The sequence below is a fragment of the Bubalus bubalis genome, chromosome 20 (genome assembly GCF_019923935.1).
Source record: "Bubalus bubalis isolate 160015118507 breed Murrah chromosome 20, NDDB_SH_1, whole genome shotgun sequence".
NCBI classification, from domain to species: domain Eukaryota; kingdom Metazoa; phylum Chordata; class Mammalia; order Artiodactyla; family Bovidae; genus Bubalus; species Bubalus bubalis.
This window is the reverse complement of record NC_059176.1, coordinates 41116118-41140896: the sequence shown is the minus strand read 5'-3', so window position 1 is coordinate 41140896 and position 24779 is coordinate 41116118. Positions and strand designations below refer to the sequence as shown.

At 55.8% G+C, this 24779-nt stretch overlaps 1 protein-coding gene across 2 annotated transcripts in view; it reads left to right on the top strand.

Annotated features, from left to right (window-relative positions):
- PCSK6 (proprotein convertase subtilisin/kexin type 6) overlaps positions 1-24569 on the top strand; it is a 169924-nt gene extending 145355 nt beyond the window's left edge. Inside the window, exons 14-22 of one of the 2 annotated variants that reach the window (XM_025271641.3) lie at positions 5439-5618; positions 5739-5777; positions 10670-10772; positions 11550-11746; positions 13679-13766; positions 15323-15426; positions 19038-19167; positions 21891-22003; positions 23244-24569. In XM_025271641.3, coding sequence (XP_025127426.1) covers positions 5439-5618; positions 5739-5777; positions 10670-10772; positions 11550-11746; positions 13679-13766; positions 15323-15426; positions 19038-19167; positions 21891-22003; positions 23244-23341 — 1052 coding nt within the window. In that variant the 3' untranslated portion in view covers positions 23342-24569. The remainder of the gene's footprint in view (positions 1-5438; positions 5619-5738; positions 5778-10669; positions 10773-11549; positions 11747-13678; positions 13767-15322; positions 15427-19037; positions 19168-21890; positions 22004-23243) is intronic. The other variant, XM_025271642.3, reaches the window with a different exon arrangement.
- Positions 24570-24779: the final 210 nt, after the last annotated feature.

The window sequence follows — 24779 nt, the reverse complement described above, 5'->3', positions numbered from 1 at the left end:
TAGAAACATGGAGTAGGGAAAAACCCACTTCTTCCTCCCTTCTGTGTTTCTCTCTCTGCCTCTGTTGTTCACTCAGAGGTCTTCACTTCTGTCCCAAATGTGTGCGGTTTTCCGCAGGACAGGCAATTCTCTGCAGCTCCACCTGGGTGTGTTACAATGTAACTCCCTTCTGGCACCACCTGCCACGGGACAGCATCAGCCCTACAGACTGAGGGTTCAGTCCCACAAGACTATCTGCCCCCTCTTCCCCACCCCACTGTACTTGGTACACCAGTTGTAAGCCTGGGTTATCACCTGTGCTTTTGACCGACTGCCTGTAGATCTGAAGACCCCCTCCTTGAGTTCAGTTCAGTCACTCAGTAGTGTCCAACTCTTTGTGGCCCTGTGGACTACAGCACACCAGGCTTTCCTGTCCTTCACCAACTCATGAGATTGCTCAAACTCATGTCCATTGAGTCAGTGATACCATCCAACCATCTCTTCTCTGTCGTCCCCTTCTCCTCCTGCTTTCAATCTTTTCTAGCATCAGGGTCTTTTCCAGTGAGTCAGTTCTTTGCGTCAGGTGGCCAAAGTATTAGAGCTTGAGCTTCAGCATCAGTTCTTCCAGTGAATATTCAGGACTTGGATTTCTTTGGAAGGAATGATGTTAAAGCTGAAACTCCAGTACTTTGGCCACCTCATGCGAAGAGTTGACTCATTGGAAAAGACTCTGATGCTGGGAGGGATTGGGGTCAGGAGGAGAAGGGGACGACAGAGGATGAGATGGCTGGATGACATCACTGACTCGACGGACGTGAGTCTGAGTGAACTCTGGGAGTTGGTGATGGACAGGGAGGCCTGGCGTGCTGCAATTCATGGGGTCACGAAGAGTTGGACACGACTGAGTGACTAAACTGAACTAAACTGAACTGAACTGAATTTCCTTTAGAATTGACTGATTTGATCTCGCTGCAGTCCAAAGGACTCTCAAGAGTCTTATCCAGCAGCACAGTTCAAAAGCATCAATTCTTTGGCACTCAACCTTCTTTATGGTCCAACTCTCACATCCATAGATGACTACTGGAAAAACCATAGCCTTGATTAGACAGACCTTTGTCAGCAAAGTAATGTCTCTGCATTTTAAAATGCTATCTAGGTTTGTCATAGCTTTTCTTCCAAGGAGCAAGCGTCTTTTAATTTCATGGCTGCAGTCACCATCTACAGTGATTTTGGAGCCCAAGAAAATAAAGTCTGTCACTGTTTCCATTGTTTTCCCATCTATTTGCCATGAAGTGATGGGACTGGATGCCATGATCTTAGTTTTCTGAATGTTGAGTTTTAAGCCAGCTTCTTCACTCTCATCTTTCAGCTTCATCAAGAGGTACTTTAGTTCCTCTTTGCTTTCTGCCATAAGAGTGTGAGGGTGGCGGAGATTTAGTAAATTCTTTGTTGTTCATAACTTTGCTTATGGCTGAAGAAAAGCCAGGAATTCAAAAGGATTAGTTCAGAGCCCTTAATCTAACAAAATCTTTCCCCCACATCTAGCTTGTTTGGATTAGCACTTAATTCAAAATGCTGGAAAAGAAAAGCGATACCATTGGTGGTACTTTCCCATTGGCAAACTCTGCCTTAGTCTTGCCTTAATTCTTGTTCTCTCTTTGAATAGGAATAACCCTGTTTGTTTATTAGGAGCTCAGTTCATTGAGAGGAAATGCACTGAAGACAGTGAATGAAGACAAGGCCATTTGTCGGCAGCCTCGGGCATCAGCTTGGATTATCCTCTCCTCTCCCAGCAGTGCTGCCCAAGCATTTGAGCAGGCAAATGTGCCCTTCCTTCTTCTAGGGGCTCAGGAATCTGATGAAGAGACAGCCAAGGCATTGGGATCAGGGCATCTTTTAAGGACCCTTTCCTGGAAACTAAGGAGTGAATGGTACTGGTTGGGTTTTTGTAAGGATACCTTGTGCAGATTTGACCAATAAGCAGTACTGCTCTGGATGAAGGTCCTGTTGAGTGTCGGCTGGCTGGGTCTCTGGTCTAACCCTGGATGGAGTCCTGTGGAGTATGGACTGGGTCTTTGTTGCCCTGGATGCAGTTCTGTGGAGTGTGGACTGGGTCTCTGCTCTAAACCTGGATGGAGTCCTATGGAGTGTGGGGTGGGTCTCTGCTCTAAACCTGGATGGAATCCTATGGAGTGTGGGCTGGGTCTCTGCTCTAAACCTGGATGGAGTCCTGTGGAGTGTGGGCTGGGTCTCTGCTCTAACCCTGGATGGTGGGTCTTCTGCTTCCTGCTTGGTTCTTCCCTCTGCGTCTCCTCTCCTCACAGCGAGGGCGGACTCTGGGCATGGTAAGAGTGCTGGGAGCTGGCACGGGCTATGGGCTACATCCTCGGGGTTGTGGATGGGTGTGGAGTCGGGGGAGGGGGCGCAGGGACCACCCTGCAGCTGAGAGCACAGAGCTGCACTTCCACATGAGTCACTTTTCTGAATCTCTACCATCGTTAAAGTCATTTCATTCCCCAGGCAGATCTGTGAAGTAGGTGTTGTTAATGTGATCCCACTAAACAGATGAGGATGCTGAAGAACAGGGAGAGTGAGTACTTTGCCTGAGGCCTCACAGCTAGCAGGTGGCCGAACCAGGATTCAAAGCCGGGTCCTTGCTCTGCCAGCCTCGCCTGGCGCCTCCTCATGTGACCCAGGCTATAGGCTGTCTGTGACTGCAGACATTCAAAAACAACTTCTATGCCTGTCAAGGGCATTATTAGTAAGTGATGCCACATCTCTCCGAGGCAGTGATGGAAAGATCAGCAGGATGTGTTTTAATGGAAAATCCCAAGTGCAGAATATGCTGCCAGGTGTGTTGATAAAAGGGACGGGGCAGAATATGTATTCATGTTTGCTTGGATAAGAATAAAACACCTCAAGAAGGATGCTCAAGAAACAGGTAGCCGAGTAGCCATGGAGAGATGGTGGCTCGGGCAGGCAGGTCGGGGGGACTTCCACTCTGCTCCCTCTGTACTTGTAGATTTTGAGCCTTCACATTTATTTCAGAAATGTAAATCAAAAGCACTGGCCCTCAGCTTTTTCACGTTTGCTTCCTTGACTGTATAACCAGTTTGTTTCTTTGTTGTTGTTGTTCAGTCACTAAGTCATGTTCGACTCTTTTTGACCCCGTGGACTGCAGCATGCCAGGCTTCCCTGTCCTTCACCATCTCCTGGAGCTTGCTCAAATTCATGTCCAAGGAGTCGGTGATGCCATTCAACCATCTCATCCTCTGTCGTCCCCTTCTCCTCCTGCCTTCAGTCTTTCCCAGCATCAGGGTCTTTTCCAGTGAGTTGGCTCTTCATGTCAGGTGGCCAGAGTGTTGGAGCTTCAGCTTCAGCATCAGTCCTTCCAATGAATATTCAGGGTTGATTTCCTTTAGGATTAACTGGTTTGATCTCGTTTAAAAAAAAAAATTATTTATTTGGCTGCACCTGGTCTTAGTTGCAGCACACAAGATCTTTGGTTGTGGCGTATAGGATTTAGTTCCCCGACCAGGGATCAAACCTGGGCCCCCTTCAGGGGGAGCAGAGAGTGTGGAGTCCTAGCCACTAGACCACCAGGGAAGTCCCTGTTTATAGATTTTTAAACTAAACTTAATGATTTAATATTCATATATATGAAAGGTAATATATGCCATTTTTTTTTTTCAATCAAACCATCCACAAGGGAAAACAATAAAAATGAAGTCTCTCTTCCATTCCTGAACCCCAGCCTCCCTCTCGGCCTCCCTTCCAGGCCTCCCTGCAAGACAGGTCCTCCTGCTGGTTTCTTGGAATTATTTTTCTTGTCAGCTTTATCGAGATATAATTGGTATGCGGCCCTGAGAAGCATAGGGTTACAGCACAGTGACTTATGCATAGGGAGAAGTGATTGCTGCAGTCAGTCTCCCTAATGTCCTACCCATCATGTCCTACAGACACACAAGGAAGGAAAGAAGCTGGTTTCTCCTCATGACGAGAACTCTTAGGAGCTGTTCCCATGGTTTTTTGGTATTGGTTCTGCTCTCCCCGCTCACACACAGGCTGTTCTGATCCCAAGCTTGGAGCAGCCTCCCTTCTCTTGTTTGTCCCACCAAACCTCTGCCTAAAATAAGCATCTAACTTTAGTGACAAGGCCTTTGGTGAGGTTTCTAGAGACATGATACAAAGTTGAAATAAATCTCAAATCTGATTACAGCTCGTAGAGCCCTTGTTGCTGCCTGTGGTCACGCTCCCCTATGCAGTCACTATGCAGCGTTCCTCACTCAGCACCTCACAAAGCCCAGAGCTTTGTGGTTGGGAGGTGTAGCTGTCATTTGATCCCTGGGGCTTGAGAATGCACAGTGCTTCCTAGCCTGGCTGTGTTTGCTGCACCTGGGCCCACATGAAGCATTTCCCTGTCAGTGTCACTTGCTGTGTTGGGGACTTGGCCACGGAAAGAGCCACACCCTCTGGAGACATGTCCCAGGAGACAGTCAGCCCAGGACAGGTCCCTTACCTGCTTTAATCCTGGTCGGGCCCGGAGGGCCTGAGCCTGACTTGGGGGCTTTGGTGGCTGCAGCTCTCAGGGGCTGGGACCTTATCTGGCCAGGATGCTGGGTAAAAGAAACCAGTCCTGATCTGTCCCCCGCTGCATGACAGAACCAGTTCCTGTGGAGTCAGCCCTCTTCTCAATAAACCCTGTGCAGCTGGGTGACCGGAGCCTGTTAGCGCGAGCCGAGGCTTGTCCTTTGGCCGATCACACTGGCCCTCGGCCCCTCACCTGCACGATGATGACATCAGTGACCCTCCCGACACAGTCCCATGGCCCCGAACTCTGGCCACACGTGTTGAGAGACGGAGGCGGCCTGCAGTCGTGTCTACCCCCGCCCTTGTGGGCTGTATTACATCAGTGATCCCACCTGCACGGTGCGGGCCAGGTTCCTCTTCTCCTCACACCTGAGCATATCCAGCTGCCCAAGCCTCATTCCCTCATAGAGGCAGCAGGGTGGTCCCTGCTGCTCCCTGTCCCCCTCCCTACACATGCAGACCATCGAGGGTACCAGTCATCTTTCTGTTTCCAAGACCTGCCATCCTGTGACCCAGGGTGGAGACCCAAGCTAGCATGTCAGAACACATGGGACGAGGCTGAGGGCCCGCCTGACCCAGATCCATCCCCTGGATTTTCCCAGACAGGGAGGGAGCTACCGGTTGTTGGGGTGGGAGTCGTTTGGTGGGGAGGGGCTGAACCACCACCCAAGGAGAGAGAGGTGGCTGGGCAGGGGGTGACAAGTCGGGGATGGCACTGGGCTGGGAGCCCTGCTGCCAGAGGAGGGCTGGGAACCTGAGCTGGCTGCGCTAGGCACTTCTGGGGGGGTGGAGGCCCCTGGCCGGAGCACGTCCTGGGCCTCCTAAGGGCTGTCTGGACTCTGGGTGAGTCTGGATCCTGTGCCTTCCAGGGAAGCTGAGGGAGTGGACCCTCATCCTGTATGGCACCGCCGAGCACCCCTACACCACCTTCAGCACCCACCAGTCCCGCTCTCGGATGCTGGAGCTCTCTGCCTCAGAACTGGAGCCCCCGAGGACCGCCGTGTCACCATCCCAGGCTGAGGTTCCGGAGGACGAAGAGGACTACACAGGTACTGAGCCTGCGGCCAGAGGACACGCCTGCTTGTCCGCTCCCCGGCGGCAGGCGGGTTAGGGCTGCTGGTCTCCTCTCGCTTGGGAGTCGTAGTAATGGTGGTCGTTTGCACTCACAGCTCCTTCCTCCCCTGGCTCTCCTAGTCTTTTACAGACCAGTAAGTATGCTGCAAACCAGTAAGTACTCTACAACCTTTCTAGGACGGGAATACAGGTTCCCTGTCCCCCACCAGAACATGGACCTGCCCCCGGCTAGTGGCACTCCTCTGGGGCACCCCCTTTCCTTCAGGGGACCCGGCTCCCGGCTCAGCCTCCAGACCCTCTCCCTCATCTGTCTGTTCTCCGTCCTCATGGCCAGGATGTGGGAAGGCCCAGGGCACTGACAGGAGCCAGGATGTGTGGGCATGGCCAGGGGGAGTGACTGGCGTGGACACCGCGGAGGACCAGGGGATAGGGTGGGGGACTGGAGGAGGACGCGTGACAGGGTCAAGGCCTGATGTCAGGGGAACACTCACAAGCAGCAGGGGGGCCTCCTTGCCAGTGGTCTTCCTGCAGCACCCCCATGGGCAGCCCTGGCTCAGCCTGCAATGCTCTATGCCAAGGGCCTGGCAGCCTAGGCAGCCATGGACGCTCCCGGCACTGGGCCAGGCATGATCTTGTGGGCATACCTGGCCGAAAGCTTTCCTTTGCCTCAGAACCACCCCAGTGATTGTGAAATGTGGAATCTTTCTGGTTGGGCATATTTTCCTTGGCTAAATATTTCAGCTGCTTGATAAATGATGAGTGAGATCTAAGAATATTGATGCTTTGAGTTATCTAATAGCTTCTGGAAAAAAAAATAACAAAATGGAGAATTCCACGAATAAAGATCAAGCATAAATTATGGGTGATTCAATTTTAAATTTCTCCTACCATGCCTTTAAAATGGAGCATTGAATTATGTATGAACTAATCTGCTCTGTTTCCCCCTGTGATTTATAAACAGTGGCAAGATTCAGTAATTATTAATAAAGGACTGATTCCCTCCCCGCTAAAATCTGCTATGGCTCTAACCTCACACTGTCCTGGAATGTCACTCTAACTCTTATGCAGCCCAGGCCACTTAGGAGCCCGACCACAGGGATTAGAGGGGTCTCTGAGGGACTGAGGGGTGTTCCTGACCCTCAGGGAGATTCCCTGGGGTCTTGGGCAAGTAGGGCGGGCACACCAGTAACAGCAGAAGAACAGGAAAGGGGCCAGGGCAGGAGGAGCATGGAAGGAGGGGTGAGGACTTGGGGGATGGGGGCCTCTCCTGGGTGCCTGGGGATCCCCTCTGTCACAGACAGACAAGCCCAGGTACAGAAGCTGAGGGAGGAGAGGGACCGAGTGGGGAAGACTGTGAGGTGCAGCTGTGACTGTGGACTTTGTGGAGTTTCTCACACAGCTGAGGGGTGAGCTTGAGAGGTGGCCGAGAACTGGAGAGCCTTCTCGGATGCTTAGCTGGTCATGCCGATGGTGCCTGGGGGGCACTGGGCCCTGTTCATTCCTGGCTCTGGCAGCGGGGGCACTGGGCAGTGCTGTGATGGGGGGTGGACAGGTGCCGGGCCAGCCCTCCTGGAGCCAAGAAGTAAATAAAGGGGAGGAGGTAAGTAGGGGGACAGAGAGGAGGTCCAGCCACCCACGGGCAGTAAGGGTCTCTGCAGACGGATCCACCGGTGCTCACCTCAAGCCTCGTGGTGACATGGAGGCTAGGCTTCTGGGTGGTGAGAATGGCAAGGACTGTGAGACTCACTGAATATACCTGATCCTTCAGACCTAAGCCTGTAAGAACAGAGCCATTGAGAACCCCCAGCTGCTTTCTAATGTTTGCTCACATATGATTTTATCCTGGATTCACTCCACACAGGAGTCAGGAAAGAGTTTTTAAATAAGCCAGTGTCAGTCCAGCACCTGCAGAGGGATGTCAACTTAAAAAATAGTCTCAACCGAGAAGTTGAGTTATGTTTTATTTGAGGGAAGCTTTTAGGACTTAAGCCTGGGAGGCAGCATCTCAAGTGACCCTGAGATAACTGCTCTGAGGAGGTGAGAGGGGTAGGAGCCAGGTTATATAGAAGTTTGCAACTAAAGGCAGGCAGTCTGAACATCAAAAATATTTTTGTGAGTTAAAGAAAACCAGATATCCCAAGTCAAGGCAGTTAGCACTTTACTGTATGAATGACAATGAATGTGAAAGCGTTAGTTGCTCAGTCATGTCCGACTCTTCAAAACCCTATGGACTATAGCCCGCCAGGCTCCTCTGTCCCTGGGATTCTCTAGGCAAGAATACTGGAGAGGGTTGCCATTCTCTTCTCCAGGGGATCTTCCTGACTCAGGGATTGAATCCAGGTCCCCTGTGTCTCCTGCACTGCAGGCAGATTCTTTACTGTGTGAACCACCAGGTGAGCCCAGACTCTTGCATCTGCCTTTTGTGTATGGGACGATACAGGAGTCTGGCTCGCTGAAATCTCTCCTTCCATGGGCACCTCAGCTGTCTGGGGTCTCTGTCCTGTGCAGTCACTTCCTGAGTTCCTCAGGGCTCCCTGTAGGGAGTGGCTGCAGCCCTATGGCTGCCAGATGGCCCAGGTTCTCCTCCTTCCTGGCTGCCCTGGAAGGCTGGAGTCACTGATGCCTGTGACCTCCTTGTGTACTAATAGCTCAGGAAACACTCCATTTTCTCAGGGAGTGGCCGCCATCCTGCTGGCTGCAGAGCTGGGGGGAGGGTGTCATGCTGCCCTGTGGCTGAAGCCCTGGGAGGTGAGACAGAAAGCGAGGGGTCTCTGAGGAACGTTCAGGCTCCTGGATAGAAGAGGGAAAGGGGGCATAAGCACACCCACCCAGAAGATGGGTATAGCTGAGCCAAAGGGAACCCAGGTGCATCTGAGGAGCAGTGGGGGTGGGACCAGGCAGCCCAGCTGGCAGACAGAGTTCAGAGTTCAGGAATTGCCCTCCTGTTGGGCTATTCAGGGTGATCCAGGAAGAGATTTGCACAGGGAGGGGGCTCACAGATGCAGACCGGAGGACCCTGCTTTGGAGGGTCTCACTGTGCTCCCTGGCACAAGGCTATCCACCCCCCGCCCCTGTGCGGGACTGGACTTGCCGTCCCTGGGCGCCCTATCAGGCTTCTGCAACCCCCACCTAGCGTGGGGCTCCCCACTGGGTCCCTGACTAATCTCTCACCAGCAGAGAGACCCCAGGGAGAGGGGACTGAGTGCAACAGGCCCCCCCCAAGGCTTCCCCATCCTGGGACATCTGAGGACATTCTGTGTGTGGACAGGAGGGCGCCGGGCTGCCCCAGTATCCCAGTGCCTTGCTCTTTCATCCCTTCTCTCACCCTCAGCCATTCAGCAGGTATTTACTGAGCACCTGCTTTGAGCCGTCCTAACGCCTTTCAGGCGCCAGAAAGTTGGCATCCAACATGGTTACTAGACCAGGTCCTGCCCTGTGGAGCTCCATCTCCCAGGCTGGGAAAGAGTGGGGAGTGTGGGCTATCTCCTCCCATCCCTACACTTCTCCTTAGGGTTAAGAAAGTTATTCTCAACTTCTCACAGGAGATTCTCCTGCCTTGGGGGGAGGTGACCCCAGGCCACAGGTTGTCAGGCCGCTGTGGGGAGGGCTGGATGCCACAAAAGGATGAGCAGACAAGAGTCAGCTCAAATGCAAATTGATGCCCAAATCCAACAGCTTCCTGTAGCTGAGGGAGGGATAGGGGAGCCTCATGCCCCCAGACCCTGAGGAGCCATCTAGCTCATCCCCAGGGATGAGCACAGCTTTGAAAGGGGTTCCCGGTGGGACCCACAGTGAAAACTTTGGAAATGCCGACAACGGTAAACCTTGGGGGAGGAAAGCCAAATACAGCGAGTCTAACACTAGGAAGGTCTGGAGGCCCTTTAAAGAGGAATGAAGGGGACTTTGTGCCCTCAGCAAAGACCCATTGTGGCTGCACAGAGTAAGCCCTTGTGTCTTTCCCTTCTGGCTGTGAAATGCTGGTGACCGGCTAGTCACCTCCTCTTTGCTTCTGAACTTACTCCACACCCTCTCCGACAACTGAAACCTTGTAGAAGTTGGTTGTTTTCTCTTCCAGGGACTCAAAAGCCTTCAAATGCCCCACCAGGCCCCTCCCCACATGGGGAGGCTTTCTGGAGCCACTTCCCAGTGGAGACAATGGGGGAGGTGGGGAGGAGACGGGAGAGGGGTTCCACCATAGCTCAGCCCAGTGGCCAGGTGAGGAGGACCCCTGTGGAGGGGCCCCCAGTCCTAGGGCCAGAACCAAAGAGCTGGTCTCTTCCCCGAAGCACAGGTGGAGGGGAGACCAGGTCAGGCCCTGTGGGGTTGCCCCAGTTTCAGCAACACACAAGCTCCCAGAATTAGAATTTGGGGATGGAAAGAAGGTGGGGGGGCCACCTCTGAGGTCAAGATGGGGGAGCCAAGCAGGGCTCAGCCCAGACCCACTCGGGCCATGGAGACCTGCCCAGCTCCATCACTGCGTGAGGGTGGCAGCATGGTGCACCCCTCTTCTTTCCTTCATTCCTCATCAGAAAGTGGCTGCCTGGTCACAGCTGTCCCGCATGACTCTGCACTGCCCTTCATGATGGAGATGGGGATGGTGACTGGTCCCCATGTTACTCTGCACTGCCCTTCATGATGGAGATGGGGGTGGTAATTGGTCCTCATGTGACTCTTCACTGCCCTTCATGGTGGAGATGGGGGTGGTGACTGGTGCCCATGTGGCCCTGCCTGTGTGGTCCTTCATGGTGGAGATGGGGGTGGTGGCCAGCCCAGCATTGTGACCTTGCCACAGGAAGGATACTAGAATGTCACAGTCCTGGGTCCCTGCCCACCGCTCTCCTGCTTGTCCTCAGGCAGCCCCCATCTCAGTTCATCAAACCTTTTGTTCTCAGCTGAGGCGGGTCCCCTACAGGATGGGTGTGTTGGCCCAGCAGGGGCCTGTGGGACCCAGACACAGGTTTCTTGGGGGCTCAACATGACTGAGACAGCATCTCTGTGGGTGAAAGGAAACGGTTGTTTCTTTAAGGTGTGTGCCATCCGGAGTGTGGGGACAAAGGCTGTGATGGCCCCGGTGCAGACCAGTGCTTGAACTGCGTCCACTTCAGCCTGGGGAGTGTCAAGACCAGCAGGTAAAGGGCTAGGCTGCAGCTGTGTGTCCGGCTCCTACATAGGGATTAGCGACACCACCTGGAAGGGAAAGGTCACATATAGGGTCACAGCCATACACCCTGGAGGGAAGTCACTTTGAGGGTCACAGCCACATACCCTGAAGGGAGGTCACCTGGAGGGTCACTGCTTGAAAAGTTTATGCTTTGCAGCCTTCTGTTCTCATCACGTGAATAGCTCGTGACTGAGACAGAACTCAGAGGCCATGGGTGGCATTGTGCTGTGTTCATAAGCTTTTTCTCTCCATTGTGTTAAACAAAAGTGGGTCGTACTGAGCATGGCAGTCGCTTGGAAACTGCAGACAAACGTCATCTCTGGGGCCAGTACTGCTGTAAACATCAGCAAAGTCTGCCAAGAATGAGGAGTCCCCACCCCTGCATGCCCAGGCAGGGGTGCAGCCCCCCTGGGGTGCACTCACGGCCAGGGCTCTGGCAGGGGCGCTGCTGAGCCCTCATGGTGACCTTGGAGATCCACTTGCTGCCTATCAGGGGGCTTCTGCTGGCGCTGGGAGTTCTGCCCAAGGAAGCCACATGCCCTTCAAGTGCCCCCACCCCTTGGGGAAGCCTTGAGAGGGAAGGGCTCTGGGCTTCCCATGCAAGCCTTCCCCACTCAACTGCATCAGGAACCTCCAGGGGAAGCTGAGGGGTCCCCCTGCCCACCCTGGCCCACCCCTCCCTGTGCCCCTGTGCAGGTGGGGACTGGGCCCAGCGGTATGGTCTTCTCCGTGTCTGCCCCCACAGGAAGTGCGTGAGTGCGTGCCCTCTGGGCTACTTTGGGGACACCGCAGCCCGCCGCTGCCGCCGGTGCCACAAGGGGTGCGAGACTTGCTCTGGCCGGGGCTCCACGCAGTGCCTGACTTGCCGCCGTGGCTTCTACCACCATCAGGAGGTGAACTCCTGTGTGACCCTCTGTCCCGCCGGATTTTATGCTGATGAAAGTAAGTGCGTGTCTGTTCCTGGGCCTGGACCCCAGGGTTCCCTCTCCTGAGGGAACTGTCCACTCGAGGCTGAGGTCCCCTCCTGGGAAAGCTGTCCCCTCGGGGCTGGGGTTCCCTGTCCTGAGAAAACTGTCCCCTGGGGTCCCCTCTCCTGTGAGAACTGCCCACTTGGGGCTGGTTCCCCTCTCCTGAGAGAACTGTTCCCTTGGGGCTGGCTCTCCTCTTCTGGGAGAACTGTCCCCTCGGCTCCCTTCTCCTGAGATAACTGTCCCCTAAGGGCTGGCACTTCTCTTCTGGGAGAACTGTCCCCTCAGGTCCACTCCCCTCTTCTGGTAAAACTGCCCTGGCCCTCTGCTTCCTGTGTGCAAGGACCCTTCACAGGAGGGAGTGGGAAGGAAGAGGAAAGTCACAGCTCTCGGACCCTGGTAGTGGACAGCAGTTCACTTGGAGCCTGGCCAAGATGGTTCAATGTGACACAGAGATGGAGCCCCTAGAGCCAGGCCTGTCATGCGTGTGTGGGTCAGTGTCCACTGTGGAGGTTGAACAAGAGGTGACTTGAGTCGGGGGCCTTTAGGCTCACTGATTTCAGACACCTGGATAGAAAGGCCTCCGAGGACCCCACCGCTTGTCCTGGAGCAGCGGGTATGAGCGTGGGGGCTGGGGGGCTGGGGATCACAGACCCCACTATCACCCCCACCACCATCCTCATCCCCATCAGTGGCTCGCGGCTTTGGTGGTTTCACCGCTGTGCTGAAGTTGTGGTTGCAGACAGGGAGGTTTTGGGCCTCTGTGAATGAGGAGAGCCTGCTGTTGGGTGTGACTTGGCTCAGGAAGATGGCGTGGGGGAGAGGGGGCGGGGGGGCGAGGTTGGGCCATGCACCTCACAATGACCAGGCTCCCATGAGCTAGGCGACCCTGCCCTCACCCTGCCAAGGGGAGGAAGCTGAGCAAGGCAAGAGGGCCCAGCTGAGATGACCCAGAAGGGCGTGAGCTCAGAGCAGCACCAGCGTCCTGGGGAACAGGGTGGACGGCCCCAGGGCCAACGGTTCACCATCCACCCCCCACACCCTGGAGGAGAGCGCAGAGAGGGTCTGGGTTAAACCGATGGAGACAGTTCTCAGATGGCATGTTGACTGTGGTGCAGATGACAGGCCTTACCGGGGCTGGTGTCTGGCCCGGGCCTGTAGGAGGCCCTGTCACGCCCCGCTGTCACTGCTGTGGGGAGGAGCCAGGCAGTCTTTAAGGATGTTTACAGCTGTGGAACGACCACCCTCTTGAGAGGAGCCACAGAGTCAGGCAAGATAGGCTTCACAGGCTTTGCAGACTCCTGTACGGGGGCCAGGTTGGACACGCCTCCATCCCCACTCCCCACCCCACCCCGATGCCTTGTCCCCCCAGACGTGCTCTCTGAGCCCCTGCAGTGTATATGATGCTGCCTGCGGGCCCTGGGGAGGATGCCCCAAGGTGTAGTGGCCAAGATGCCAGGATGAGTGACCTGGATGGTCTCCAAGACCCAGGGCTTCCTCTTCAAGGTGTGGCAGATGTTGAGCTTTGTGTCTGACCCCTGTGAAGACCCTGTGTGGGGGTGGGGGGATCAGGGGCTCCTGTGGCCCCACCCATCTCACTCAGGAAGACCGGCCGCTCAGGAAATTGCTCGGCTGCCTCCAGTCCCCGAGAAGAGAGCTAAGGGACCCCTACAGGCCTTAAGGTGACCTGAGGACTTCAGTTTACTCCAGAAAAAGGGTGCAAGGCCTGTGACCCGACCCCCAGGCACGTGGTCCCCATGTGGCTCTGGTGGTTCTGTCAGCACGTCACCCGTGACTGCTGTTCCAGCCATCAGCCCCTCTTGAAACTCTTCAGTCCTCTTGGCCCGAGCTTGACCTACATCCACTCTTCTCACCCATCTCTTTACCTCCTCTCACTTTTCTCCAGGTCAGAAAAATTGCCTTAAATGCCACCCAAGCTGTAAGAAGTGCATTGATGAGCCAGAGAAGTGTACTGTCTGTAAAGAAGGATTCAGGTAAGACCCTCCTGTTGGGCGTGGCCGCAGTGTATGCTGGTTTTAGTGTCTGTTGTGAATTTACACTTTTTCCTAAAAGCTAAAATTTCAGAGGCCCAAAACCTTTCAGGATAAAGATTCCAAGTCAAAATCAGATCTGCCCTTAGAGCTTGTTTAGGATAGAAAGTCAGAGGATGAGGAAGGTCTCTAGTCTGAGGCAGCATTTGGGGAATCGGTCAAAGCTGATCTGCTGATGGAAAGTGGGGCTGGATGCTGGAGGGTGGGAGTCCAGCTCCTTTCTCAGGCCCCGAACCCCACCCACCTGTCTCCCTCCTGGTCTGGACACGGGGTTCCTCCCTCTGCCCCATGGCCCAGCCTTCTCTGTCTCCCAGCCCTCGTGTCTCCTTCCAGGGAGCTCTCGTGTAAACATCTTACTGTTGCCTGTAAAACATCTTACTGGATTAAAGGTTTTTATGGGAATATTTTGAAGTGTTGGTTTAGCCCATTTCATGCCATCAGATTACACACCATTTGTTCCTTAAGTCACGGTCTAGAAGCTTAGAAGTCATTCTGTTAGGAATTGTGCTGAGGCCCTTCTGCAGTCCAGTCTCAGACCGGGGTCTGCACTTGAAGAAAGAAAGAGACAAGAGGTGGTCCTTGAGGGTAGCGCCTCCCGCCTCACCCTGCTGCAAGGGGACAGGGCGGGGCAAGGGGTCTTGTTAAAATGCAGGTGCTGACCCAGCCACTCTGTGACTCTCAGCATGTCTCACCAGGCCAGGGGACAAGGTTACTAGTCCCGCGGCCCACCTCCCCCCGCCCACCTTCCACCACCCAAATGCCACTGTGAGGGGAAAACACCCACAGGGTTGAGTTCTTGTGCAGCAAGGAGTGAAGGAAGGAAGCGTAATGAGCATTTTATTCCAGCAGCTCTCACCATTTAATCTTTATCGCAGCTACTAACAGGGAGAGGAACAATCTTCCCAGCAGCACAGCTGAGCTTCCCTGAGCCCTGAGCTTCCTCTAATCACTTCCAGATCAGGGGATTGGAGCGAAGAGGGTCCAGGGAGCCAGGAAGGGAAGGGAACCAGGACCCCAGAGTCACAGGTCACCCCCGTTCTCATCTGAGCCTGGGAGTCACAGCTTGCAGGCGTGCCAGGTCCCAGGAGCGGATTTTATTTCAAATTCATTGTGAAACATGGAAGGTTTCAGGCAAGGGCAAGGCTGGAACCCATCTAGTTTCAAGGTGATTGTTGCTGCTGGCTCCTCTCCCGCATTACAAACGCTGCGCCCTGGGAGACAAGCCAGCAGGCTGACCCCACCACCCCCTCGGGCCTCGGATTTCATAGTGGCTGGTGTTAGAAAGTACACAGGACGCGGCATCCCGCGTGGGGACAAGGCCACCAGAAGGCCTGAGCATCCCTCCCAACCACTTTTCCTGAGCTCAGAACCTGAAGTGACACCAACAGCTGTGTTCTAGCACCTCTCATCTCCTCTCAGGAAAGACGTTGAGGGCAAATCCTAATACAATCCGAGTTTCAGAAAGGATGTGAAAACCTGCCTTTTTCCCTGTTCACCAGCCTTGCCCGGGGCAGCTGCATTCCAGACTGTGAGCCAGGCACCTACTTTGACTCTGAGCTCATCCAGTGTGGGGAGTGCCATCACACCTGCCGGACCTGCGTGGGTGAGTTCACGCCTGCTTCCCAAGCCGGCGGGTGGGCAGAGGACCTGAAACCCAGAAAGCCCTGGCACTTAGGGCTCTGTGGGTGGATGTTGCAGCGTTGAGTCCGGGAGGAGGGAGAGTGATTAATAGGCACAGAGGTTCAGTTTGGGAAGATGAAAACATTCGGGGCATGGATGGTGGTGGTAATGGCTCCACAATGCTGTGAATCTCCTTATTTTTTTATTGTGTACTCTACCCTAGTTTTTCTGAGCATGCCCAAGGCAACATACGAAAGACACAGGTGTACTATAATATTGTGTTGCTACTCATTCAGTTGTGTCCGACTCTTTGCGACCCTGTGGACTGTAGCCCGCCAGGCTCCTCCGTCCATGGGGTCCTCCAGGCAGGAATACTAGAGTGAGTTGTCATTCCCGTCTCCAGGGAATCTTCCCAACCCAGGGGTCAAACCCACACCTCCTGCACCTCCTGCATTGGCAGGTAGACTCTTTACCATCTGAGCCACCAGGGAAGCCCTAAGGCCACTGAACTATGTTAAGTGGTCAATATGGTAAATTTTACATTGTGTACATTTGACCACAATTTCTAAAATTAAAAAAAGAAAACCCACAAGGGCCCACATCCTGGCGTTAGGAGCCTAGCCGGGCAGGGGTTGCTTTCAGGCCAGGCCGGGCTGCTCACTGCTCTCGAGCTCTTGCCAGGGCAAGCGCCTGAGGTTCAAGTCCTAAAGATTCAAGAGTCATCGGGGAGAGACAGGGTAAGTTCTGAGTGTGAAGGAATGAGAAGTCTTCTTAAGACATAGCCTTAGTTCCTGGGCCTGTCTTAGCTTAAACACTCACTCACAGGGGACAGGCTTCCGTAAGGGGGGTGTGTGTACTGTAGTCCCCACAGGGATGATGGCAGAGCTGCCGTCCAGGCGCGGATTCTGTGTAGAATCTGAGAGTGATTGTTTTGTCGGCTCGTGCTGCAGAGCTGTGTGCAGCGGACGATGCCACACATCAGAGTTTGTGGCCCACATACATTTCTGGTTGAATCTTCTCCTCTGACCCTCCTTCCCAACCCAGCGCTGGGGTCCTTGTTCTAGGAAACCCATGTCAGGTGGAGCTTTTGCTGCAGAAAGGTTGTAAGGATGAGATCTCCATTAAGGATGTAATGTGGGTCCCGGCAGGATGGGGTAGCCTCCCAGGGTAGACGTGCCATGGCCAAGGCCATAACCTCAAGGCCCCTGGAGCGAGCCATGCCTCCCCGGGGCCACTCTGGGACAGCACCACCACATCCCCCCACCCCCAGAAGGCCAGGGCTTGTCGGGCAGCCCTCCTGTTTTTTGCCCTGATGCCTGTCAACGTTGGTTCTATATCTTTGACTCGTTGTTTAGCCCAGCTTGATAAAGGAACATCACTGGCATCACTTATTCAAATGTCACAGTCTATTGAGTCCATAACACCCAGCCAGGCGTGTGTCTTTATAGCACTTTTGCTCATTCAATGCAGTTTTCTTTCTTGGCACCCCCACTGCCTGCTGGTGGATGGCTTTATAGTCGCTTGTGGGTTCTCTCACCCAGCCCAGCCACCTGTCACTTCAGGGGCCCGGCAGTCCCAGGGCTGCCCTGCACCCACGCCCGCCTGCCCGGGTGCCCTCTATGCTCTGGGATGTGTGCACCCACCCCAGCTGATGTGGGTAGAGGGACCCTGCCTCCAGCTCTGAGTCTCAGAAGGCCCCTCACTGCTGGTCAGGGTCCCTGTCCAGAGCCCCTGGAGGCCCAAGCCACCTGGCCTTCCCCTTCTGCTCTCAATCAGGGGCCCCTGCTGCCCTGTCTGTGAGGGCCCTGGGCACCGTGTGGGGAGGTTCAAATACACAGGAGCTTAGGGGCATCTGTCCCCACCCCCAGGCGGCGGGGACCCCGGGATGGTCAGTCCGTGTCCCAGAGCCTCTGAGTCAGGAGGCTGGGATCCCTGGGGTGCCCGTCTGCCTTGGTCGGTGCAGGAGACCCGGCTCTGTCTCTGGCTCTTGTTCTCATGGTAAAAGATCCAGAATGGAGAAGGTACTGTCTTAACTGTGCTGAGGCGCACACTTTGGCGGGGCCTCCACCCATCCAGGGCTTTCTTGGCTTCCAGCTGCAGCTGAACATATCTCACCCGCTTTGTGTTTAGTAAATTGAACATTAAAGTAGGAGTAGACCACTGCAGATGCTGGTAGGATGGGGGGCGGGGTTCAGCGGGGAGCCAACAACGTGCCAACAACGCACACGCTCCCTGGAGATCAGTGGGGGCGGAAGGAGGGGGCACAGGAGCAGCCGTCAGTCCAGAAGAACGTGTGCCAGGCTCCCCCACCACACCCCAGCTGCAGGGGGACAGCGTGCCGTGCAGACCCGGGTGGTGGGCACCTGTTCTTCACGAAGGCCCGTCATGCAGGGGCTCCCACTTCCGCCTCACCCCCATCCCCCCAGATGCTCAGAACCCCATCCAGGCCGGCAGCTGTGGTTCTGAGACACAAGACCAACCGTTGGAGCATGGAGCCATCTGCAGGGGTTCTCCCTTGATGCAGGCTCAGGGCCCTCAAGTCCACAAGGTCCACAAGTCACTCCTTGAAGATGACTGGACACCTCAGCCTAAGCTGCCAGGCCTCCAGCTGAGGCCAGACCGCAGTCAAAGTGGGGGGAGGTCCAGTGGGGGGCACATCCAAGACGACTGCTCCCCACGCTTGACCCTCTGCACCGTCAGCCTGCAGCCTCCTGGCCACCTCTGACACCCCATAAGGTGCTTTCAGGGAGATTTGGCACAGAGTGGATGCCTGGCACTCACTTGCTATTCATGTGAATGGTGAGGAGGTGGGCAGACAGACAGACAGCACAGTCTCTTCAGTCTGGGCCACGCCTGCCCCACGCTGACAAGCCCTGTTGACTGAGCTGCAGGTTTTCCTTCATGACTCTTGATCCTTCATTCAGAGTCTTTGCCTCTTCTGTCCCCACACCCCACCCCATGAGCCCGAGTGGCTTTTTTTCTGTTGAAATTGTCCCGATCCTTCACACCACATCTCTGTCAGCCCCAGGCCCCCACACCTCCTCTTTCCATTCTCCATGTTGTCTCACACCACATTCGGTCCCCTCGAAACACCACGTGGGCTGCAGATGCGGGTACAAGTTACCCTGAGAAGCAGGTGGAAATCAATAGATCATGTTTAACTGCATGTATGTAAATATTACCATTTCTCCATGTAATTGATATTTAAAGATCAGTGAGCTATTTTACTTTTTTTTTACTACATCTCTGAAATGTAGCGAGTAAGTTTGTGTGGTCAGGCCCCATTTTGAGTTCAAGGCTACACCCAGGTGCCCTGGCCCAAACCAGCCCAAGCTTGTTGGGAAAGAAGGCCCTTAGAATCAGGCTGATGGACGTGGCTGGGGCCGGGGGAGTGCACTGAGCCTGGCGTGTAAGGTCTACTTCCTAGGAGTGGGCGAGGGGGCCAGTGTAGACATGTGGTGGGCAACAGTGGGGGGTGGTCTTGCTGTTGGGCGCAGCCTTTTAGGACCTGGATCTCAGGCGAGGCCGCAGATCTGTGACACGCAGTAGATGGTGGGTGGTCACTGACCTCTGCTCTCTTCCCGCGCCCCTCAGGGCCCAGCAGAGAGGAGTGCATTCACTGTGCCCCGGGCTTCCACTTCCAAGACTGGAGATGCGTGCCGGCCTGTGGTGAGGGCTTCTACGCAGAGGACATGCCAGGGCTGCCCCACAAGGTGTGCCGCAGGTAGGTGCCTCCTCCAGGCAATCCTCCTGGCCCAGCCCCAGATGGCCAGTGCCCGCAGACAAGGGGCCAGGTCTGCTGCCCGCTCCAAGCAGTCCTCCCGGCCCACCCCCAGATGGCTGGGCATAGTGCCCATGGAGGAGGGACCAGGTCTGGAGGCCCCTGTCTCAGGGACTGGGGTGGGGTTCACTTTCTGAGTATCTGTTGAGACCTACTGCCACAGACCACAGTGTGCTCACTCTGTCGTTAGGAAACCACCTGTTGGGTTTGCTTAGATTCTAAATTAGATAACTTAGAGAAAAAGAGAAGGTCCTGACAGCCTCCTCATTCCAAAGCCGTTTCCAGCCATTGCAGCAATGCCATAAGCCTCCCCAGTCTCCTTTTCCGCTCCTCCTTTGTATCTGCACGGCTCCTTGTCCTTGTCTGGGGACTCTGGTCATCATGGGTCATAGGCAGTGATGAGAGGCCATTTGCTTGGTGTCCTCTTCCTGTCCTGCTGCGTGCTGCCTCACACCAGGCTTTGTGACCTAAGCCCAGGAGCAGGGCAGAGCAGCCCGCCTAGTCCAGGGTGAGAGTGACCATGAGGAGTCTGCAGGTAACCTTGAAGACCTTGACAGTGAGCCTGAAATAGACTCGAAACAAGGGAGCCCAGGGCCCACATCAAAGCAGTGTGGAGAGACCATACCCCATCTTCCAGCTCACAGCTAGGGACCCACAGGGCATCTTCGAGGCCCCCAGGATATATTTGAGAACGGTTCCAGATTGTAACCTAAACAAGTTAAACAAGTTCCAGATTGTAACCTAAACAACCTAAAACAAAAACCAAGCAACCAAACATAAAACATGAACACCAACCACTCTGTGGTAAGCCAGTGAGATACCACCCGGTCCTTGCATTTGTAGGACCCACACAGGAGGGTTGGGGTTTCAGCCCTTCCGCCCAGCTGCCTTCACCTGGCCTGGACAAGTCCGTGCAGGCCCCTTGACACCAGCATCTGAAGTCAACCTTGATTTTAACTCACCAGCTCTTTCTAGGGCAGCAGCCCAGGGACTACACATTCCGTAGTGATAACAGTCTCATTTGTCAGACACCTGGACCCCTGGGGGTGCAGGGTGCTTCCACACTGTGAGGTCTCCCAGCTCCAGGAAAGCTCCTCCTGGGCTGCAGAGGCCAGAGCTCCTTGGGTGCTCTCCCCCATGGGAGGTGAGGCTTTCAGCCTGGAGCGGGATCCAGCACTGGGGCCACACAGCAGGTCTCAGAGGTGCATCCCAGGAAGAGGCCTGCATGGGGCACCAAGGTAGTGGATGCTGGCATTGCGGAGAATTTCCTCCTCCTCACCCCCTGGCTCTGAAGACCCCTCCACATGGCTCCTCTGGGAGAATGGATGGCCTTGGTCCCCGGCTCTGAAGACCCCTCTGTGTGGCTCCCCCAGGTGGATGGACTGACTTGGTCCCCTGGCTCTTCAGGGCCTCTTCCCACTTGGGCAGCAGCAGCTCCCAGGGAACTTGGCTGTCCAAGACCCATGGTCCAGTGCCAGCCAGGCCCATTCCCAGAGAGGATGGATGGGCAGGTTCGGGGGGCAGCTGGGCTGGAGCCTGAGCACTGAGGAGACCCATGAAACCGAGAGACAGGGCTGAGAGCGAGAACAGTCTACACTGAGTACTTCAGATGAGGTCTGGACACCCCGAGACTTAGGAAGAAGACCTGGAAGAGGAGTAAGAATCTCTTTGAAGACAGAGCGACTCAGGGGGCATGGGGTGCTTGCCTGAGGGGGTGCTAGCCTCACCTTCCCACCACACTCCCGCCCCGGCCCGGCCTCTCTGGGTTCACTGTTGGGGCAGGATGCGGGCAGGCCTCTGCCGTCTGAGTGTTACCAGAGCAGCCTGAAGACGCCAGTGGGCGGTGGTCCCAGCAGTGGGGGGAAGGCGGTGGGGCTGCAGTGTGTACCACCCTGTGGAGGTGGAGGACATAGTTGCAGGGACCTTTGGGGGTGAGGTAGTGTGTGTGGGACTGACTGGAAGTGGCCCCTGTCCCATACAAGGAGCTGCTCTGTGGGGCAGGCCCAGGCCTGGCTGAGCCTCCTCCTGCCCGCCACCCTACCTGCCTATCTGAGCCCGCTCCCGGGCCTGCTGGATCTGCGGCAAGGTGGGTCTGGGGAGACCTGGTGCCTGGAGTAGAGCTAGACTGGAGAGGCAGCGGGCAGGCAAGGTCTATGCGTGGCCCAGAGCAGGTTGGCGTCGGCCGGCTCTCCTGAGGAGCCCAACAGTGAGCCCTGTAGGTTGGGCGAGCCGTCCAGTCTCCAGAGAAGCTGCTTGTCCCCAGCGCTGCAGCCCAGCCACAGCTGGATGCAGATGGACAAGACAGGTCCCAGAAAAGCTGCTGGTGTGGCCCGAGGCCAGAGTGTGCTGACCCCCAAGGTCATGGTGCTCCGATGGTAGTAGTCCTGGGTCCCATCTCTGGGACAGGACTGAGAGGGCACCCTCAGCCCTGTCCTCGGGGGTGAGGCCGACCTCATCGCAAAGGAGGCTGAGACTGACGGGTGGTGCCCCAGAGGCTCCTGGGTCCTGTTTGTCACACAGGTGACAGAGGTCAGACAGGAGGCGAGACCACTGTGGGCAGGGTTACTGCCAGGGGCACTGTGGGAGGGCAGGCAGGCTGGCTGGAGGGCCCTGGGAAGGGCCGGAATGGTGGGGCCCCTCCTTATCAGGAACCCGTGTCCCCACAGGTGTGACGAGAGCTGCCTGAGCTGTGAAGGCTCCAGCAGGAGCTGCAGCCGGTGTAAAGCGGGCTTCACACAGCTGGGGACTTCGTGCATCACCAATCACACATGCAGCAATGGTGAGCGGGCATGGGCTGGACCCAAACCCCTTGGCTGCCCGGCCAAAGAGGGAGAGAGGGGCAGGGACCACAGGCTGTCCCTGGGGTGCCCCTTCCCTCCAGGCCCCTCACACTGACCAGAGAGGATCCAGCCGCCACCCCACTACTGTGGGTCTGTCCAACGAGTGACTCTTAGGAATGATTCGGACGTTGTCCCCACTCTCACTCCAGTAGCCCCAGGTGGCTTGGGTGTGGTGGCACGGGTTAGGAGAGGCCCACGTGTTCCGCAGGAAGGATCCATGTGTGTGCTGTGGGAGAGCTCTGGGGCTCTGGTCGACTGGGAGGTGAGGATAGGTTGTGAGGGCGGAAACTCAGAGACCAGGTTGGGGATTCCAGGCAAGAGGAAGGGTTGACACAGAACTCTGGGCTGGAGACCAGGGCAGAGGCCATGGGCAGACGTGCCGTGGTAAGGAACCACCGTGGCTCAGGAAGCATAGGGATGAGCAGCCCGAAGCTGTCTCTGGGTGCTGAGAGCCTGCTGGTGTGCTGGAGGGAGAGCTGCCAGCACCACGAGGTCCCTGAGCATGGAGCTGGCAGCGGCCTGGGCCTGGCAGAGTGTGAAGCCCCCAGAGAGAGCCCAGGCATGCCCTGCAGACCATGAGGTGGCCTCCTTGCCTTGGAGCTCTGTGGTTTCCTTGACTTGGAGAATCGTGTTCCTTTAAGGCCAGGAAGCGCTTACTTTAGGAAGCCATCTTCTCTGGTGAGGTCCCAGCCCCATAAAGTGAGGCTGTCCCGGCCCCATGAGTGCAGGTCTCCAGAGGCCAGCTGCCAGGGGAAGGGCTGGCCTTAGGGGCTTGGCTCTTCCCCTCCCTCAGCCATTCCCGGTGCCCTGATGAACCCCTTCCTCTCATCATCCCTCCTCCCCACTGGGGCATCCCCAGCATCACGCAGCAGCCCCCACCCTGCCCCCGCCAAGTCTGACCCCTCTTCCTCCCACGTCCAGAAAGAGGAACAGTGACCATGGAGGGCTCCCCACACAGCCCAGCGTCCCCAGACCCTGACCACCCCCACCCCCCAACCCGTCTCCTCCCCCACCCGCCCTCGTCTCCAGGCTCAGCTCCAGCCCTAGCCTCACTGAGCTGGCCACCTGTCACCACAGGGGTGACGGCAGATGGCTGCCTTCTGGAGTGGGGAGCTGGGAGCAGCCATGTCTGGCCCCCACGACTGACCTGTCCCTCCTTTCTCCTTTCGGGGAACCCAGCTGATGAGACGTTCTGCGAGATGGTCAAATCCAACCGGCTCTGTGAACGGAAGCTGTTCATCCAGTTCTGCTGCCGCACGTGCCTCCTGGCCGGGTAGGGGCACCTGGCCCCCGCACAGGGCAGGGCCCCTCCCGTCGTCCGTCTGTCCGTCCACCTTTCTCCAGGCTGTCGGCCAGAGCCTGTTTCAGGGATGGTGCCCCCATCTGACAGCTTCGTCTCCCTAGGAGTAAGGTCCTTCCTGGCGACTCTGGGCACCCAGGCCAGGGGGAAGGCAGGGGTTGCCTGGAGGAGGTGTCCCGGGAGCAGTGACACCCGCTCACACCCCCTCGCTGGCTGCGTTCTGGCCAAGTCACAGCAGGAGCAGCATGAACTCTGGGGATCCACAGCTCCTGGGACCATGCATTCACTGAATCTCCAAGACCAAAGCAGAAAGGCCAGCCACATGGCCCTAAGCAGCACCCTCCTCCCTGTGCTTCCATGCCCCCTGAAGAGCCCTGGCTGTGCCCCACGAGGAAGGGCCTGGGGCGCACCTGCTTCTCTGCCAGCCGCCATTTGGGAGGCGGTTTGGTCAGACTCAACAGAACAGATCCGGGAGCGTAAAACCTGTGACCTCTGGGGATGGAGCGTCTGTTTCTACATGGTCAGTGACTTCTGAAACTACACCCATGGCTTAGAAAGTCACATCCCAGTGGGACGAGATGGAAAGACCCTCCTTCATCTACAGCCCTCACCTCTGAGTGGGCCGAGGGCCCCGGGTCGCCGCGTCCCATCCGCGCCTCTACGAGTCTCATGGCCCGAACGGTCACCTCTACCTGATGGATGGTAGCCCCAACAAGCAAGATGTAAGCCTGTCCGTGAATTGCTGGTTGTCAGTCACTTCCCTTCTGTGGAGCTGCTCTGAAAGCCCATGGGCCCTGCTTTTCAGGATACTTGTCTTAAGGTGGGCTCGCCTGTGTCTGAGTTTGCTGTGAGCCTATCGACACAGTTGGATTTACTTCTGCCAAACCTGTGTGGGCATTTTATAAGCTACATGTTCTAATTTTTACCAATGTTAATTATTTTGACAAATATTTCATATATTTTCATTGATATGCACAGATCTGCTTGATGAAGTCCCTTTAATATGGGAATTAACATTTGCCTTAAATTTTCTCGAGCTCGTTCTCCATTTTCGTCCTGCTTCCCTCTGTGACTGTAATGCCTTTGACGAGCCACCGGTCAGCTGGGGGGAACCCAGCTGTTGTTGATTGAATCCACAACTCCGAAAAAGAAATTCACAAGGCAGGCACAGTGTTAACCCTAAATTAATAAAAGAGTTAACATTCCATGGCAGAAGAGCCTGTGTTTCTTTCCAAGGCACAACATTTAAATGTGGGCACCGGCCAGAGTATGAGATGGATTTACATGTGGTTTTATTGCAAGGTCTTGGAGCCTTAACAAATGATGCTACAGCTAGGTTATGGGAGAATCACACAGCCCCAGCTCCAGAGTGTCATCAGGCAAACAGACCCAGTTCGGGCCAGGGGAGGGAGGGG